Source organism: Phyllostomus hastatus, unplaced genomic scaffold (assembly GCF_019186645.2).
Source record: "Phyllostomus hastatus isolate PE091 unplaced genomic scaffold, TTU_PhHast_1.1 phas_scaffold_78, whole genome shotgun sequence".
NCBI lineage: Eukaryota > Metazoa > Chordata > Mammalia > Chiroptera > Phyllostomidae > Phyllostomus > Phyllostomus hastatus.
The window spans coordinates 85934758-85951824 of record NW_025334041.1 but is presented as its reverse complement, the minus strand read 5'-3'; the positions used below and the strand labels follow the sequence as shown (position 1 = coordinate 85951824).

The 17067-nt window shown below is 47.2% G+C and overlaps 1 protein-coding gene across 8 annotated transcripts in view; it reads right to left on the bottom strand.

The window, feature by feature from the left end:
* DYSF (dysferlin) overlaps positions 1 to 5219 on the bottom strand; it is a 201284-nt gene extending 196065 nt beyond the window's left edge. For all 8 annotated transcript variants that reach the window (XM_045828610.1, XM_045828607.1, XM_045828615.1 and 5 more), the window contains exon 1: positions 3666 to 5219. In XM_045828610.1, coding sequence (XP_045684566.1) covers positions 3666 to 3753 — 88 coding nt within the window. In that variant the 5' untranslated portion in view covers positions 3754 to 5219. The remainder of the gene's footprint in view (positions 1 to 3665) is intronic.
* Between the last annotated feature and the right edge of the window lie 11848 nt (positions 5220 to 17067).

Below are 17067 nucleotides of genomic sequence, written 5' to 3'. Positions count from 1 at the left end.
GGGGGGGGGGCAGTTGCTTTAGCCACTGTGTGACCTTGGCCAGACCCCGCACCTCTCTGGGCCTATTTGCTCATCTGTAAAAGAGGATAATATCCCTGTCCTTTGACCTGTCAACAAAGAATGTCCAGCCTGAAGAAAAGTCTTATAAGAGTTTATTTGAACCAAACTGTTAAGAATTGCTGGGAAGCAAAATCTCAAAGGACTGTGAAAATGCTCTAGAGAAAGGCAGTTTTACAGCTATATTATACATTAGAATCAAAGGAGTACTAAGAAGGATCACATGAAGTTCACTGGTAGTAGATTAGGGAGGCAGAAGAAAGCAAAGTGGGGTGGGGGTTCTCTAGGATTGGATAAAGAATAAAATGGAGACCCTGGCTGGGTAGCTCAGTTGGTTAGAACATCTTCCCGATACACCAAGGTTGCAGGTTCGATCCCTGGTCAGGGCACATATGAGAAGCAACCAAGGAATGCATGGATGGGTGGAACAACAAAATCAACGCTTCTCTCCCTCCCCACCCCTTGCTTCTCTCTGTCTGTCTCTAAAATCAATAAATAAGTAAACATTTTTTTAAAGAGTGAACTGGAGAGACACATACTTCTTTTACATTGGTAGGTACACTATACTTAACAATTACAGCACACAGAGATGGTATGTGGATGAGAAGATAACAGTGAAGGGTTCTGTGATCTCTGTGCTGTGCCCTGAGGGGCGGTGGAAAGACAATCACTCTGACATTTCAAAGGTATGTCCTCTTAGACGCAAAAAGACAGTAAACAGGTTTGCTTAAGGTAGACTAACCTTTGTCAAAGAAGCTACAGGCCTAGGACAGGACTACCTGCCATGGCTCACTTGTAATTAGAAATGTTTACGTTCAGACCATTCTATGTGGTTACTTTCATTTTGTGAGGCTGCCATGCAGGCCTCCCCCAAGCTCGTCAGGTTTAACGTGTGGCCCCTTTTGGTCCATAAGCCTCTCAAAGCTGCTGTGAGCAGAAAATGGATTTAGGCTCCCACAGAGGAGCCAAGAGGTGTCCCTGTGGGATATTATGACAGGGTAGCCAAAGGAGGGGCTTGATGGGCCCAGGCCTAAAGGACCCGGGAAGGCCAGATCCAGTCCAGCTGGTGCGGAGGGCTTCCCTGAAGGGTGTTTTGCTTGGGGCAGTGTGTCCCTGAGACCAGAGTCTTCCCTGTAATCATTCACCAACCTGGCCTTGGCTGGGAGAAGCAGGGTTGCAGGCCTGAATCCCGCAGGGAGGCCAAATTTGGACATGGGCTAAGAGCTTGTCCAGTGCAAGAGATGGAATGTGGCCAGGGCTGGGGGAGGGAGGAACTGCATTCCCCATGACTGCCTCACTGTGATAGCTGCAGGTGGGGGTTCCAGCCAGCCCCTCCCCAGGCTGGGAGCACTCACAGCACAAAGAACTTCCTTTCTCCCCAGGGAAGGGGGGCCCATCCCAAGAAGCCAAGCATCAGGAAAAGTGCAGGATCTCAGACTGGCAGATGTGGGGGAGGGACACGTGTAGATGATGGGGGAGACTGTTCCACAGACAGCCCTAGAGGCTGAAATAACGACAAAAGAGAAGCCACACCAGCAATACTTCCTGTGAGTGAAGTACTTCTGGGGTTAGAAAGTGCTTCCCCCCCATTCATTATTCATTCTCTCTCCTGCTAGGGTTCTGAACCTGGACTGGGTAGGGGGACCATAACGTATGAGATAAGTGTGTGTGTACTAGGAGGCAGGGATTAGCAGGTGCGGGTGTGATCACACCTCTCATACTCCAGGTGTGATCAGGGAAGGAGAAGGAAAATCTGGACACCAAAGGAGACCAGACCCCTAAAAACAGAGGAGGAGTGCTAAGATGGTCCCTCTTGGGGTTCATTTGTGCACCGGGCAGCTCCAGAGTGTGCTGCTCACAAAGCCTGCTCAGCCCTTGGCCTGGGGAATGGTGATGGGGGAGGGGTGCTGGAGGGACAGGCAGCTGCTTAATGCACAGCCTGAGAGTATCCTCCCTCCCCTCAGGCACAAGGATATTTTCAGTGTAAATGGTGCTCCCTGGATTTGTACAATGTGGAGCCCAGGGCCCTCAGCCAGGCTGCTAGCTTGGGCCATGCAGGCGAACCACTGGCCTGGCCTGTCCAGAGCTGAGAAAACAGAGGAAGTGTGGTGCCCCCCGCCCCCACCACCCGCCAATTCATTCCCTCATCCTTCCCCTGGAAACATCTTGCTAAAGGTTGTTTCCAGAGGCAACTTGGGGAAACTGGTGGAGAACAGGTCAAAGCCGAATGTTAGGGGAAAACACAGCTGGAGTGTCACCTCTGGTGCCCCCTCTGTCCCTCCTCTTGGTCCAGGCTGCTTTCCTGGCCACAGGCCCATTCGGTGACTCCTGGAGAAGCCCCAAATCTGACATCCTGGAGTGTATGTTTGTGTGCACCTGTTACAATACTTCTGTGTGTGCCCCTTGTGAACACACTCTGCGTTCTCTGAGTGCCTGCTCCTTGGAACACCACAGATGTTGCATGCACTCCCAGATGAGCGTGCTGCTGGGAGCGTACGTGCATACACGCCTCTGGGGGCAGGTAGGTCCAAGAGTTTATGAAACTGAAAGAGAAGTTCTTCTGGATGACCAGAGACCAGCTGATGCTATGATTTCCAGAGGCCTGGGATGTAGCCAGATCTCCAGGGAAAAGGGGAACGACAGTGACAAAGGCCGTGAGGAATGCAGAGTAAGTGGAGACACAACTCTCACACTCTTGCCCCCGGTCCTTCTCTCACAGTATGGCTCTAAACCCAAAGACCCCGCTGTGTAGCCCCAGCTCTGGCTTGGCCCTGAAGGAATCTAGGGTAAGCAAACAGGGCCCAGCCCTCACCTCCTGAAGGAAAAGTTATCATCACCATGTGGAGATCATCCTGTGGGAGATCCCAGTCTGTTAGGGGAGCAGGCTCCTGCTCCAGGAAGCCCCAGTCTGAGGATGGAGATACCACCCCCAAATATCACCTGAACACTCTCTCTCTCTCTCTCTCTCTCTCTCTCTCTCTCTCTCTCTCTCTCTCTCTCTCTCTCTCGTCTTGAGGTAGGAGGAGAAAGTTCCTAGAGGTTGGTACTAATGACAGCTGTTCCCGCTGCTAGGTTTCCCCCATCCCAAGCCCAAAGCCAGGGCAAGACCCCTGGACTGGTGGGAGGCGCCTCTGCCCTCAGTGGCTCCCTGCCTTCCAGCCTCGCCTGTAACAAGGAGCAAAGGCTAAGCAGAGCGCCAGGCCCAGGCCCCGCGAGACCAGAGCTAGGTTATAAATAGGCCTGGGGCCCAGCCTTCCCGGGAGGGTTGGAGAGCCGGACAGCAGAGAGCTTTGCCGCTGACAACGGGGAAAGACCACTTCTACGAGATCCCCTCTGAGAAGAGAGATGCAGGCCCCGTCTTCCAAGCCCACCTTAGCCCCAACCCCGACTCCAAGAAGCGCCGCTCAGTCACCTCTGCCTCCTTGCCTCAGTTTTCCTTTGAGTCGGTCCTGCCTGAGGACGTCTGTCTTTGCAACCCTCAAAGTGAGCCTGGCCGGGGCGCTGAGCCTTGTCTCCAGCATCCCGGAGCTCTCCGGAATGGAGAGCCGCGCTATCCCCTAAGTGACCCCCACCCTCCCCGCCAGGCGGGGATCGCAGGCCCCTCCTACCTGCAAACACTGCGGAGCAGTAGGCATCGCTGATGTCCGTGTCTGGGGTGTGGACGTTCTCGGCATAAAGAATGAAGACCCTCAGCATGACTGGCGCGAGTCAGGGCCCTGCGCGCCCAAGGCCGTGGAGAGGGCTGGGTAAGGTCGCGGCTGGCGGAGTTGCAGCTCTTGGGTCCCCTCACGAGAGAGAGAGACGGCTGGCAGAGGGAGGCGGGTTCAGATCACTGGCTCCCTTCTCAGATCTGCTACTCTCAAGGAGAACTGGCCAACCCTGGGCGGCTCCAGGGGGCTACCTTCGGTCTCCGCCCCGCTGCGCTTACCAGGCTGGTCAGCGCGCCCTCGGAGAACAGGGGCTTCTGCTCATCTTCCACCTTCGCCACCCTACCCAGGCTCGGCTGAGCTGTAATTCAATGCTCGGGCCGCAGACTCTCCCAATGACAAGGCATTTTGCACCTGGCGGTGGAACAGCGAACTGGGCGGCGGCCGCGATGGCCCGGGGCTAGACCAGAGCTCCGGGTGCCCCTCACAGTCCAGATTCCTCTCCAGAACTGCAGTGAGGCTCGGCCCCGCCCCTGACCTTCCACCTCCAGCCTTGAGCGGAGCAAGCTCCTCGCCTCCTCCCGCCGAGGGATTCCAGCACAATCCCGCCGAGCCAGCGGGACCGCCCTGGGGAGGAAGCGACATCCCGGGGACAGGCGGAGGAGCAGGCGCTCGGCAGGCGCCTTCCCCAAGAGAAGCGCGGCCTGAGGAATTTCATTGACAAGAAGGGCCGCCCGCCTTTAAAATTTCGCCCCTCTTTTATGATTGTAAAAGCAACAGCTGTTACTTTTGAAACAAAAAGCCCATAAGAAAGAAATCTCTGAGTCTAGGAAAAAATAGAATTTGCATTTGGATATTTATCAAGCCAGACTTTTCCCTGTGAATGTATGTATATATGCATGTTAATTACAGTATTTATCATATATCTGAGACCTTGTCCTATTTCATGTACCATTTTTTGCATTGTTAAACATTCTTCATAAACATTTTTTCAACAGCTACATAATTTTCCATCATATGAATGTACTAGATTCACAAAGCTTTCTCTGATCATTACACATTTAGGCTCTTTCCAGCTTCTCACTATCGTATTAGTGAGAAATAACTTTTTATATAAAAACTGGGATAGAAACCCATTTCAGTCCCCCTCTGCTAGTTCCTCAGATTGGATTCCGAGCCTTGGAAAAGGACGTGCCTTTTTTTAGGTCCTAGTACCTATTGCTACACCGCTTTCCCGGAGCTGTGTAGATGGGCACTCCCAGCAGCTGGGTGACTCACCTTCTAAAGAGGGCTACATGGGTGGGTTCACAGCTGTCGGCACGAGCACCCAGGGCGGGGAGGGTCAGCTGCTGACAGGGGGCTGGTTTGGCCCCATAAGGAGGTACTAAGAGGCAGCAACACTCCCGCAAGGGCCTATAATTTTAAGATCAGGATAGCAAACATTTCCTGTGGCCACTTACGGTTCTCCAGTTGCAATCGGTGCCTCCTCTTTCATTTGCCTCTAGCACAAAATATGATGAGGGAGGGAGGGTGGGAGGGGGTAAATTCAATCATTCGTTTGACAGGTATGTATCCAGTCCTACAACGTGCCCAGCGTCAGCCTGGAAGGTGGGGACACAACGGTGGGCACAAGTTACACAGTCCCTGTTCTGTATGGGCTGAACTGTGTCCTGCTAAAACCCAGATGCCGCAGCCCTGACCCCTGGTTAGGACTGTATTTAAAGATAGGGCCTTTAAAGAGGTGATTAAGTTAAAATAAGGCTGTTAGAGTGGGTTCTAATCCAATCTGATGGGTGTTCTTCCGCGAAGAGGAAATTTGGACACACAAAGAGACAGCAGGGATATGTGCGCACAGAGGAGAGACCAGGTGGGGACCCAGTGAGAAGACAGCTGCCTGCAAACCAAGGAGAGAAGCCTCAGAAGAAACCAAACCTGCCGGCCAACAACTCGATCTTGAATTTCTAGCCTCCAGAACAGTGAGAAAATAAATTTCTATTTATTTTCCAGTAAGTCGCCAGCCTGTGGTATTTTATTGTGGCACTTTGAGAACTTTCCACTTCAGTGGAGGAAACTGATACTTATGAAATAATCAAGCCAATCACAGACCATTACAAATCTGTATGTGTAAGAAATTGGGTGGGCGTGAGAGCAGATGGCAGGGACCCAGAGACAGTGAGGGCTGTTTGAAATGAGATCTGAAGGCCAATGAGGAGTCATTGGATGAGACTGAGGTTGGGGCAGAGGACCAGCATGTTCTAGAGAGAAGGTCGAGAGCACCCTGGGTCAAGGCCCTGGGAAGAATGAGAGAAGAAAGAGCGACGTGACTAGAGCACAGATTGTGAGGGCAGAGGGCCGGAGGAGGGGAGGCTGTAGAGAACCAACGGGGCTTGTGGGAAGGTACCTAAGGCCTGCAAAGTCCGGGGGAATAACAAGAAGAGCTGATTTACTTTTCAAAAACTCCCTCTGGCTGCTTTCTGGAGAATAAAGTGCAAGGGGCCACAGTGGAGGTGAAGAGACCAGTTAGAAGGTACAACAAAGTGTCCATCATGAGACATGATGGTGACTTGGCCCACAATGGTGAGAGTGGGGATGGAGCTAGTGAAGCCAGAGGAAGTAAGAGGGGCATTTTGCGGAGCAGTTGGAGTAGGTCAAGTATCTTGCTGTTCACTTGGCATTATGTTGCTGGAGGAAAAAAAAATGGCTTGGATTAACTATTGACTCATTCACTCATTCACTTAAAACCAAGACGTATAAGGTGCTTTGTATGTGGTGGGAGTTTGTCAGAGTTAAGTTTTAGAGAAGCATGCCAAGTAGGGAGTAAAATTTAATTTCGTTGGGAAGGGCAAGGCTCTGTTGATCTAGGGAAAGCCCATATTATGGTCTATTTTTAAAGAAGTACAGTTTGGCTCTATTCAGATGCATAAAGTAACATGAACCTGCTCTAAGGCAGGGCTAAAGTTAGATCTAAGAAGCACCTCGCTGCTTGCAAATACGGTGTGACTACAGTGGTTTGAAACAAACCAGTCTTCTCTATAGGTTAAATATCCCCCTTGCAACTTCTCTGCATCACTTATCCACACAGTAGGTTCTCTTCAAACCGTTCATGCACAGAGCCCCGTGTACAGAAATGAGCCCTAGTGAGAATGCGCCCTGACTGTACTCCTCTATATGTAGGAGATGTTTGAGGTATCTTCTCTATTTAGAAGGACTATGTTCTCTGAGACCCGCCCCTGGCAACAGGGAAAGACATATGACTCAAGCCGAGCCACTCTGATGATCTCTCCCTAGAACCTGGGGTTGAGACTGAGAGACTGAGCCTCAGTGTCTAGCTGAGCTGGGATGAATAAAACTGGCAGCTCAGAAAGAGCGACGTGCATGGCCAAGTGGAGAAAGTTCTTCAGTCATAGAAAAAGAGACCATATGCAGGAGGTCAGGTGGAAGGAACAGAGAGAGAAAGGTTGTTCCTGGATCCCATTCCTGATGAGTCTCTCTGACTGACCACAAATTCTGAGAAATGGCCTTGGAGGTGGTTGTCATGAGGGGCTCTCAGCTTTCTACCTCTCTCTTGTAAAATGCCTTCTCCCAAATCCTCATGAGTGGTCTTTGGGAACAGAAGTGACTGCCTCTCTCTCTGGAAACTGAGAGCCAGGCCTCCCTCTCGCCATCACTGCGCAGCACGGCCCAGATGCAGTCAGTTGGTCAGTCTCCTAAGATTTGAAGTAAGCACTTAAGGAGCTATAAGAAGTAAGATGTGGCAGCTGCAGAGACAGCCAGTGACCCACCTGTTCCTGCTGTGGGACGTAGAATCGCAGCTGTGGCTCCTGCCGCCCTGGGTCCTGTCCATTTCCTCCAGGAGGCTGCCAGCTCCCCACATTTTGTGAGCACCCAAAGCTTTCTTGTAATCCTCTCTTGCCTCAGATGCAAGGCTCAGTTGCTGTTGCTAACAGCTAAGAAGCCAAATGACATACAGTATCTTTCTGGTGAATCCTTCACATTTTGCTTAGGGTAACTTGAAGCATAGTTTTGTTTTTGTTTTTGTTTTTTGCTGCAAAAGAACCTCAGCCATGACATTCAAGATGCATTAAGCATCACCAGTGTCTTATATTTCTGCCTACCTTCTCTCTCTCGGAATTATGGTTGGGATCAGACCAGGAAGGAAGAGAAAGAGTGGAGCGTATGAAGAGTTAGAGTTTTGTTGTAACCCAGAAATCTCCTCGGAGGACAAGGTGGGATGTGTGTGTGTTACTGGAGGGGGGGGGCAGTTTTTATGGGCTGGGGCCCACCTTCTACTTGGGGCATCATGAGAGATTAACCAGCAGGGCTGCTATGTACTCGCAGGTATGGCTGCACAGGTAGGAACTGAGCACTGAGTGATGCATGCTGGTCCTCCTAGATTACAGCCGTGTCTGAGTCAGGATCTCTAGCTGGAGGCACTGAGCAGGCAGGCAGTCAGCTTCCACTCAGGAAGGCCCTAATGATGAGTTCTACTCTGTAGATAGCCTAGCCGACATGCAGAAGATATATATCTTCAGGTAGTTGAATTTATTAGTTCTTTCCCTTAAGGCTTCTACCTTTGTTGTCTTGATAAGTGTTCCCTGCCTCATCCTCAGGTTATATAAGGACTTACCTAAATTTATTTAGATTTGCTTAGGTTTACCTATATTTACCAGTTGAGTTTGTTCAATTCCTAAAATTCTCTCAAGTTACAGTTTGATTTCTCCCCTGGGGAAGAAAAGAAATAAATAGAGCACTTTCCAGCTTTGGCAATTTACAGAAATGTTATTTGAATCAAGGTCTTCTGGGACCATGTGGCCTGTGTCTGGGCAGAGGAATCTGGTGGGTAGGAAGTGGAGATGGTAACTGTATCAAATCCCAGTGATGTATGGCCACTGGCAGATTTAACGTCTCTGAGCCTTGGTTTCCTCGACTGTAAAATGAATACAATCAGTTTGTGGTGAGGATAAAATGAAAATACAATGCATGCAAAGCACTATTTAAGGGTCTTCCAAGGTCAAGGGGTGACTCTCCTCAGGGCTAGGTAAGATTTTTGTTTGATCATAGCCAGTAAGAAATTACAGTATATCAGGATATAGAAGCTGGTGAACATATTTTATTCATCCTTTATTTGCTATCAAATGCCAACATGTCCACTCCTTTTCTGCCCTCTGCTAAAAGTGAGATTCTTTAATTCTCTGGATCATACAGGGCCATGGGGGTGGGCTTGTCTGGCTTGAGTTTTGGGGCTGACAACACGGGGTACCTATTTCCTACAGCCAAGTGTGGTAGTCAGAAAAATCCCTCCAAAAGTTACATTTACTTCCTAATCCCCAGAACCTGTGAACATTACTTCATAAGGCAAAACATGTGATGAAGTTAAGCATCTAGAGAGGAGGCATTTATCCTGGATTATCCCACTGGGCCCTAAATGCAATCACCTACATCTTTGCAAGACAGGCAGTGGGAGGTTAGACTGGCAGAGGAGACGGCGAAGTGAACCTGGAGGCAGAGACTGAAGTGAGGGGGTCACAGGGCAAGGAATGCCAGGCCGCCACCAGAAACTAAAATAAGCAAGGAATGGATTGTCCCCCAAAGCCTCTGGTGGAAGCAAGCGTGGCAACTGCTGACACCTTGACCTTGGACTTGTGGGCTCCAGAGCTGCAAAAGAATAAATACATTCGTTGTTTTAACTGCCACAGTTGTGCCCATTGATTAGAGCGGCCATAGGAAACTAGTACCTCGAGCCTCTGACAGTGGAACCAGACCATTGTTGATAAGGGCAGAAAAGGAGGGTCAGCTCTCCCATCTCACTGAGAAGCCAAGCGACAAGTTTTGACACTATTTTCCGATAGAAAAATAGAAAGAAAAAAGAGGCACCAGATGTTTCACAGAAGAGATCATCTGAACACATGACACGACTCTTCTGTTCTCTGCACACAGATCTCTGTGAAGTCAGCCAAGAAAAACCCATGGTCCCTGGTCACACTCTGGGCTTCTCTGCTTCCTCTGGGAAGGAAAAGTCATGGTAGTCAGTGTCCGAGTTTCCCCTCCCACGGAGGGGCCTTCCCGAGAACCCACCACAATGAACACTTAGAAAATGTTCAATAAATAGAAAAGTATTTCTTTTTATCCATTCAGGCCACGCTGCTGATACAGCAAAAAAGAGTGTGCTCAGAATGGAGGGGTTGCATTCCTCTGGTCTGCAGCTCTCCTGAAGGCCCTCACCCTGAGCCGGGAGTGGAGAGCAGCCTGTCTGGTGCAATGCACGATGAAGTGCTTTGGGACTAATGCGGGCAAATCCTTCTGCTGCACAGTCTGCCTTTTGAATTAATTCCAGAGTGTGGAGTCTGTGCACACCATGATGGAAAGTGAGCATGCACACGGTGTGGGAAGAACAGGAGTAAGAGCAAGATTGCACTTCTGAGGACACAGGAGGATACCAACTGAGGCAATGGAGCGAAGGGCAGAACAGGAATTAAACTTTTTCTAAAGTGAGATTATCTCAACTTCTGAAAGAGGTCACAACATCCCAGGATGCATCAGTCTTAGCAAATGTAAGGAAATCTGTTCCAGGCCCCAGCAGGGGAAGAGTTGGGTCCTGGTGGTGGGTGGGTCATGCAGAGTAAGGGCCGAGGCAGAGCTGATGCAGATGACGGGGAGCAAGTCTGAGAGGTCCCCGTGGTGGTGACTTAGGGCACAGATGAGCCAGAGCACTTTCTGAAACTCACACACCGAAGGACTCCTATTGAGTCAGGAGGAGGCACCACCAGAAAAGGCCTAAGAGAATATTTCCACGAGTTAATAGGGCAACAAACTGGTGGCATTTCCAGTGTTTCTTCCTTGGCTGAAGGCTGGCACTTTGGAAATGAAAGTAAATCAAAAGATGTGAACATTTGACTTCGTTTTCTTCAAGTGTGGCCAATCAGATCTCCTGCATCAGAACCTGCCCATAAAAAAAGGGGACACCTAGTTTCCCCACACTCCTGTATCTACTCTATCAAAATCTCCACTAATGGCCCAAGAATCTGGCTTTTAAAACTTCCCCAGTTATTCTTATGCAGATCAAAGACCAAGAACCACTGACCTAGGTATTGCCAGAGAACAGGCTTTGACTCTCTGGATCGTAATCTAAAGTGCCAGATGAATGCACCCTTGAATCCAGATGGAGTACATTTCAACAAGGGCTGAGAAGACTGTTTGTCTGGAAATTGGCCTTAAGTGGAAAAAGACAGAGTTGAGAGGAGTGGGGAGAAGGTGAGGGAGAAACTTCAGCTAAAAACTGCAAAACCAGTAAGGCAAGAAAAGAACAATGACAGCAGTGTAAAAGGACGACTCTGGAGTTGGACAACCTGAGTTCTCTTTACCTATTAGCTGTATGGTCTTGGGCAGGTTACCTTACCTTCCTGCGCTTCAGTTTTCTTATCTGTAAAATGGGGATGATAAGAATATCTTCCTCACAGAACAAGTGCTTTTGATGGTTAACTCTATGTCAACTTCACTGAACTAAGGGGTGTTCACACAGCTGGTAAAATATTATTTCTGGGTGTGTCTGTGAGGATGTTTCTAAAAGATATTAGCATTTGATTCAGCAGAATGAATAAAAATCACCCTCACCAATGCAGGTGGGCATCATCCAGTCTATCGAGGGCCTGAACAGACTGAGTAGAACAAGGCAGAGGAAGGGGGAATTTGCTTTCTGCTTGAGCTGGGACATCCATCCCTCTTCTCCTGCCCTCAGACACTACTGGTGCTCCTGGTTCTTAGACCTTCAAACTCAGACCTTCAAACTCAGACCAGGACTCGCACCATCAGTATCCTCTTCCCCCACTCCACCCCTCCCCACCCTGGTTCTCGGGCCTTTGGGTAGGGACCAGGACTACACCACCAGCTTTCCCGGGTGTCCAACTTGCACATGGATCACGGGATTTCTCAGCCTCCATAATCACAAGAGCCAATCCCTTGTAATAAACCTATTGTATTTATATATATCCTGTAGGTTCTGTTTCACTGGAGAGATCTCACTAATAGTGCTTTACATACATTATATTTGCCTGGTACACAGTGAGCATTCAATAAATATTAAATGTTATTAGTATAATGTTGTTATTATTTAAATCTGTAACAAGTACTTCATAGAATTAAAACTTTAGAAATAAAGCCACAAATATTTACCATCTCTGCTATCTGTAAAAATGTAACCATAGAACATTCAGGCTGCTAGAATAAAATAATATAGACTGTGCAGTTTACAAACAACAGAAATTTACTTCTCATGGTTCTGGAGGCTGGAAATCTGGGATCAGGATGCTGGCATGGCTGAGTGAGGTTTCTCCTGAAACCTCTTTGAAACCAGGCTGCAGACCTCACTTTTTGTCGTCACAGGATGGAAGGCGGCAGGACCATCTCTGGAGCCTTTTATAAGGCACTAATCCCACTCATGAGGCTTTCAACCTCACGGCTTAAGCACCTCCCAAAGGCCCTACCTGCTAACACTATCACCTTTAGGGGCTGGGATTTCAACATATGAATTTGAGGGGCCACCAACATTCAGACTATAGCAGAAGCATTTGAGACTTAACCGAAGGTGTATTTATATAAATCCCCCCCAGAGAAGCATAATGGCCAGAAGGCAAGAGAGAGTCCTGCAGATCAAGAAAATATACCTCTGCGTGGAAATCCTCAAGCAAGGAAGGCTCTAGGGGTATCAAAGGATCAGAAAAAAATGGAGATGACAATTCTAAAGGCCAGCTGAGGTGGTGATGAGAGACTTCCACTCTCTGGACACTGGGGGAAGTTACACCAGCTCAAAGACAAGCATCTGGTAATGTCTTGACTTATCTTAGGGACAATCCTGTCTCTCAGAAGCTGAAGTGAGAAAGAAGGGACCTGCTGCATGGAACCTAATCCTGACCCACAAGAACTGGTTGGAGAAGCAAGCACAGAAGGGAAGCCTGGCAGAACCATCTTTAGGATGGATGCTGGCCATGGTGATGACCGGTTTTCAAGACCCACGAACTGTGATTTCCACAACATGCTCTATTAACCAGGCTCTCCCATGCCCAGGAAACCCACTTAATTCTTTGACCCTGATAAATCTCCACCCTTTCCAGGAGCTTTCTTTCTATGGAATCAGGTGAAGACGACTTCTTGAGAAAAACAGGACTGAGCCAAAGGTCGTGCTGAGACAACAGGACAAAGCCCACTAGTGCTTTCCTACCCAGAGTCACAGTACTTCACTACTGCTCTTCTTTTTGCCCAGTCAATGCCTGATGTCAGGTCCAGAAATCAGATCCTACTGACACCCAACATTTAAGAACACCTTCCTCTTCAAGATGACCCCCTTCAAACCTAGGCTCTGAGGTCAATCTTTACTCATATTCATTCAAGCCTCTTAGTAGTTTTAGAATTGGGTACTTGTCAGAGTACCCTCAGTTTTTTACACTCAGCATGTAAGATAATGGGGGGAGGGATTAAAAAAAGTATATCAAATGGCTGCTATCATCCCAACGTCTGTATCTGGTGACAAGGCTTTTGTTGATGATCACAGTTGAATTTTCCTACTACCCATTCCATCTTCCTCTTTCCCTCTGACAGTACGTAGGCTGGGCAGATCTGAGTTCCTGCTGGTCTTGTCTTTATCAAATTGGTGCAGTTTTCCATTGACAAGGACTACTGGGCAAAAGTCGTAGGGGCAATCCCATAAATCTTGTGGGTTCCAATTATAGTCCTTCTCACCCCCACTGTGTAGCAGCGATTCAAATTTTCCCCTTAAACAAGACCAATCATCCCACTGGGTACAATTATCTCCTCTTCTTGTTGGTTCAGTAGCATGAAGAACCCCAAAAGGAAAGGGGGCAGTCTCAGATACCAGTTCATTAGAGGTGTACCCTTATTTCTCTTGAGCACTTGGACTTCCAAAAAGACTGAGGCCAAGATCACAGAGATGAGAAGTAAAAATTCTTCAAGTGGGTTAGTCGGTGTGATAGTGAGAGAAAGCACTCCCACCTCTACTCCTTGGTTCCCAAATCCATGATTCTGGCTTCGGGGTAGATAGTATCACATATGGGTCTCTAAGGCATATAAAGCATCTGTAGAACAACACACACACTTCTCAAGATGCCGTCTCCAATTTATGCCATAACTAGTCATTAGCAGGTCATGCTACCTATCCAAGCCAGCTGCTTCTGTGTGATGGAACACATGGTATAACTTCTATATCCTTGGTCAAAGTCATATTGGGTGCTATCCCATGGTGATGGGTAAGTCCATCCGTAAGTCCACAAATGGTAGTATTATAAAAAGCCCTGAATTCAGGGAAGGCAAATCCATTGCAGAACATGTATATTTCCCTGTTGAGGCCAAAGCACTGTACCCTCCATGTTGGGAGGGGTTAAATATAGTTGACTAGCTACCGAGTGGGATACACATATCCCAGGAGAGTGTGTCAGTCAGGGGCTCCTCACCCTTACCTGGAATCCTTCAAAGCTGCCATAGAGACCTCTGATTCTCTGTGCCTATATTAGTTGTATACTCAACTTGTATTTCTTTTTCCCTAAATATGCTTATGGGACAGCAAGAAATCAAAAACTCTTCATAATCACTATTACTGTCATAGTGACTTAAGTGCCACAAATTCTTGATTTTCTAATTCCTGCCTTCTACCTACATTTCATCTTGTGATGTCACCAGTGATAATCGAATACTTGTGATAACATTGCACACCACAGATTGTGTCCTATTCTTCCTTAGCAAAGAGGTTATTCATGTACTCATGGACTATATAACCAACACAACCCCAGAATCCAAATTTTGAAACTTCATTTTGAAATAATCATAGATCCACAGGAAATTGCAAATGTACAGGAGAGTTCTATGCACCCTTCCCCCAATGCTAACATTTCAAACAATTATAGAACTATATCAAAATCAACACATGGCATTAGTAAAACTTAAAGCTTTTTTAAAAATACATTTTATTGACTATGGTATTATGGTTGTCCCATTTCCCCGTTCCCATTTTCCCCTCTGCCCTGCACACCCCCACACCCACATCCACCCCTTCAGTTCATGTCCATGGGCCATACATATAAGTTCTTTGGCTTCTCCATTTCCTATACTGTTCTTAACTTCTCCCTGTCTATTTTCTACCTACCATTTATGCTTCTGACTCCTTGTATATTTTCCCCCATTCTCCCCCTCCCTGTCCCACAGATAACCCTCCATGTGACCTTCATTTCTGTGATTCTGTTCCTGTTCTAGTTGTTTGCTTAGTGTCTTTTTGCTTTTGTTATTTTTAGGTTCAGTTGTTGATAGTTAAGTTTGTTGTCATTTCACTGTTCACAGTTTTGATTATCTTCTTTTTCTTAGATAAGTCCATTTAACGTTTCATACAACCCGGCTTGGTGATGATAAACTCCTTTACCTTATCTGGGAAGCACCTTATCTGCCCTTCCATTCTAAATCGTAGCTTTGCTGGATGGAGTAATCTTGGATGTAGGTCCTTGCCTTTCATGACTTTGAATACTACTTTCCAGTCCCTTTTTGCCTGTAAGGTTTCTTTTAAGAAATCAGCTGATCGTCTTATGGGAACTCCATTGTAGGCAACTGTTTCCTTTCCTCTTGCTACTTTTAAGATTTTTTCCGTATCTTTAATCTTGGCTAATGTAATTATGACGTGTCTTTCTGTGTGTTTCCTTGGGTTCAACTTGTTTAGGACTCTCTGGGCTTCCTGGACTTCACGGAAGTCTATTTCCTTTGCCAGATTGGGGAAGCTCTCCTTCATATATTTTCAAACAAGTTTTCATTTTTTGCTCCTCCTCTTCTCCATCTGGCACCCCGATTCAGATATTGAAATATTTAAAGTTGTCCGGGGGGTTCCTAACCCTCTCCTCATTTTTTTTAATTCTCATTTCTTCATTCTGTTCTGGTTAAATGTTTCTTTCTTTCTGCTCCAAATAATTCATTTGAGTTCCCTTGTTTCCTTTCACTGTTGGTTCCCTGTACATTTCTCTTCATTTCACTTTTTGTAGCCTTCACTTTTTCCTCCATTTTGCAACCATATTCAACCATTTCTGTGAGCATCCCAATTACCAGTGCTTGAACTCTGTATCTGATAGGTTGGCTATCTCTTCATACCCTAGTTCTATTTTTGGAGCTTTGATCTTTTCTTTCATTAGGGTCATATTTTTGGTCTCAGTGCAGCTGTTATAAGGGGCAGAACCTTAGGTATGTGCCAGGGCAGGCACAACCCACGTGGCTGCATTTTGGCACTGTATGTGGGGGACAGTCAGAGAGGGAACAATGCTGCTTGCTCAGCTCTCCACAGGCTTTCAGTCACTTTGTCCACTACCCACCAGCAAATTGGGACCTTCTGGTGCTGATTCCCAGAAGGGTGGGCTTGTGTACACCCTGTGGGTCTCTCCAATGAACTCTGCTGTGAGGCTGGGAGTTTCTTCCACCACAGCAGCCCCTACAGGTTTTTACTGCCAGAGGTTTTAAGATTTTATTTCCCTACACTGGAACCCTGGGTTGCATGGTCTCAATCCCCATTGTTCCTCTCAGTTTAGCCACACACAAATGTGGGACCACCCAGTCCGCCAGTCTCTGTTTTCCCCACTCCAGTCCTCCAGCTGACTTGCCATGCATTCTCTATGCCCTGGCTGCCTGTCTCTGCCCCTCCTACCTGTCTGAATGAATGTTTCTTAACTCCTTTGTTGTTGGACTTCCATACAGCTCAATTTTCTGGCAGTACTGCTTATTTTTTGGTTTTAAATTTGTAGTTGTCCTTCTTCTGGTTGTGCGAGGAGGCAAAGTGTAACTACCTATGCCTCCATCTTGGGCAGAAGTCCTCATAAAGCTTTTTATATATCACCAGTTTTACGTGCACTCATTTGTGTCTATATAGCACTATGCAATTTTATTATCTGTAACCTTGCATAACCACCATGATCAAGATACTCAACTGTACTATCTTGACTTCTCATGTTACCCCTTTTATAGCTTTGCCCATTCTTAATCCCTGTTGATAATTAATTTGTTCTCCATCTTCATAACCATTATGCCATGATTTCATAATCATGTGGTGTATCCTTTTGAGATTGGTTTTTCACTCAGCATAATTTCCCTAGGCTCATCCTAGGGAAATCATGTGTACATCAAGTTCTGTGTACATCAACAGTTTGGTTCTTATTGTTGAATAGTATTTCACAGTATGGATGTACCCCAGTTTAACCATTTACCCACTGAAGAGTATTTCAGCAGTTTCCAGTTCAGGACTATTATAAAGCTGTCATGAATACCCATGTATGAGTTCTTGTGTAAAAATGTCTTCATTTCTCTGGAATAAATGACCCAAAGTGAAAGTGCT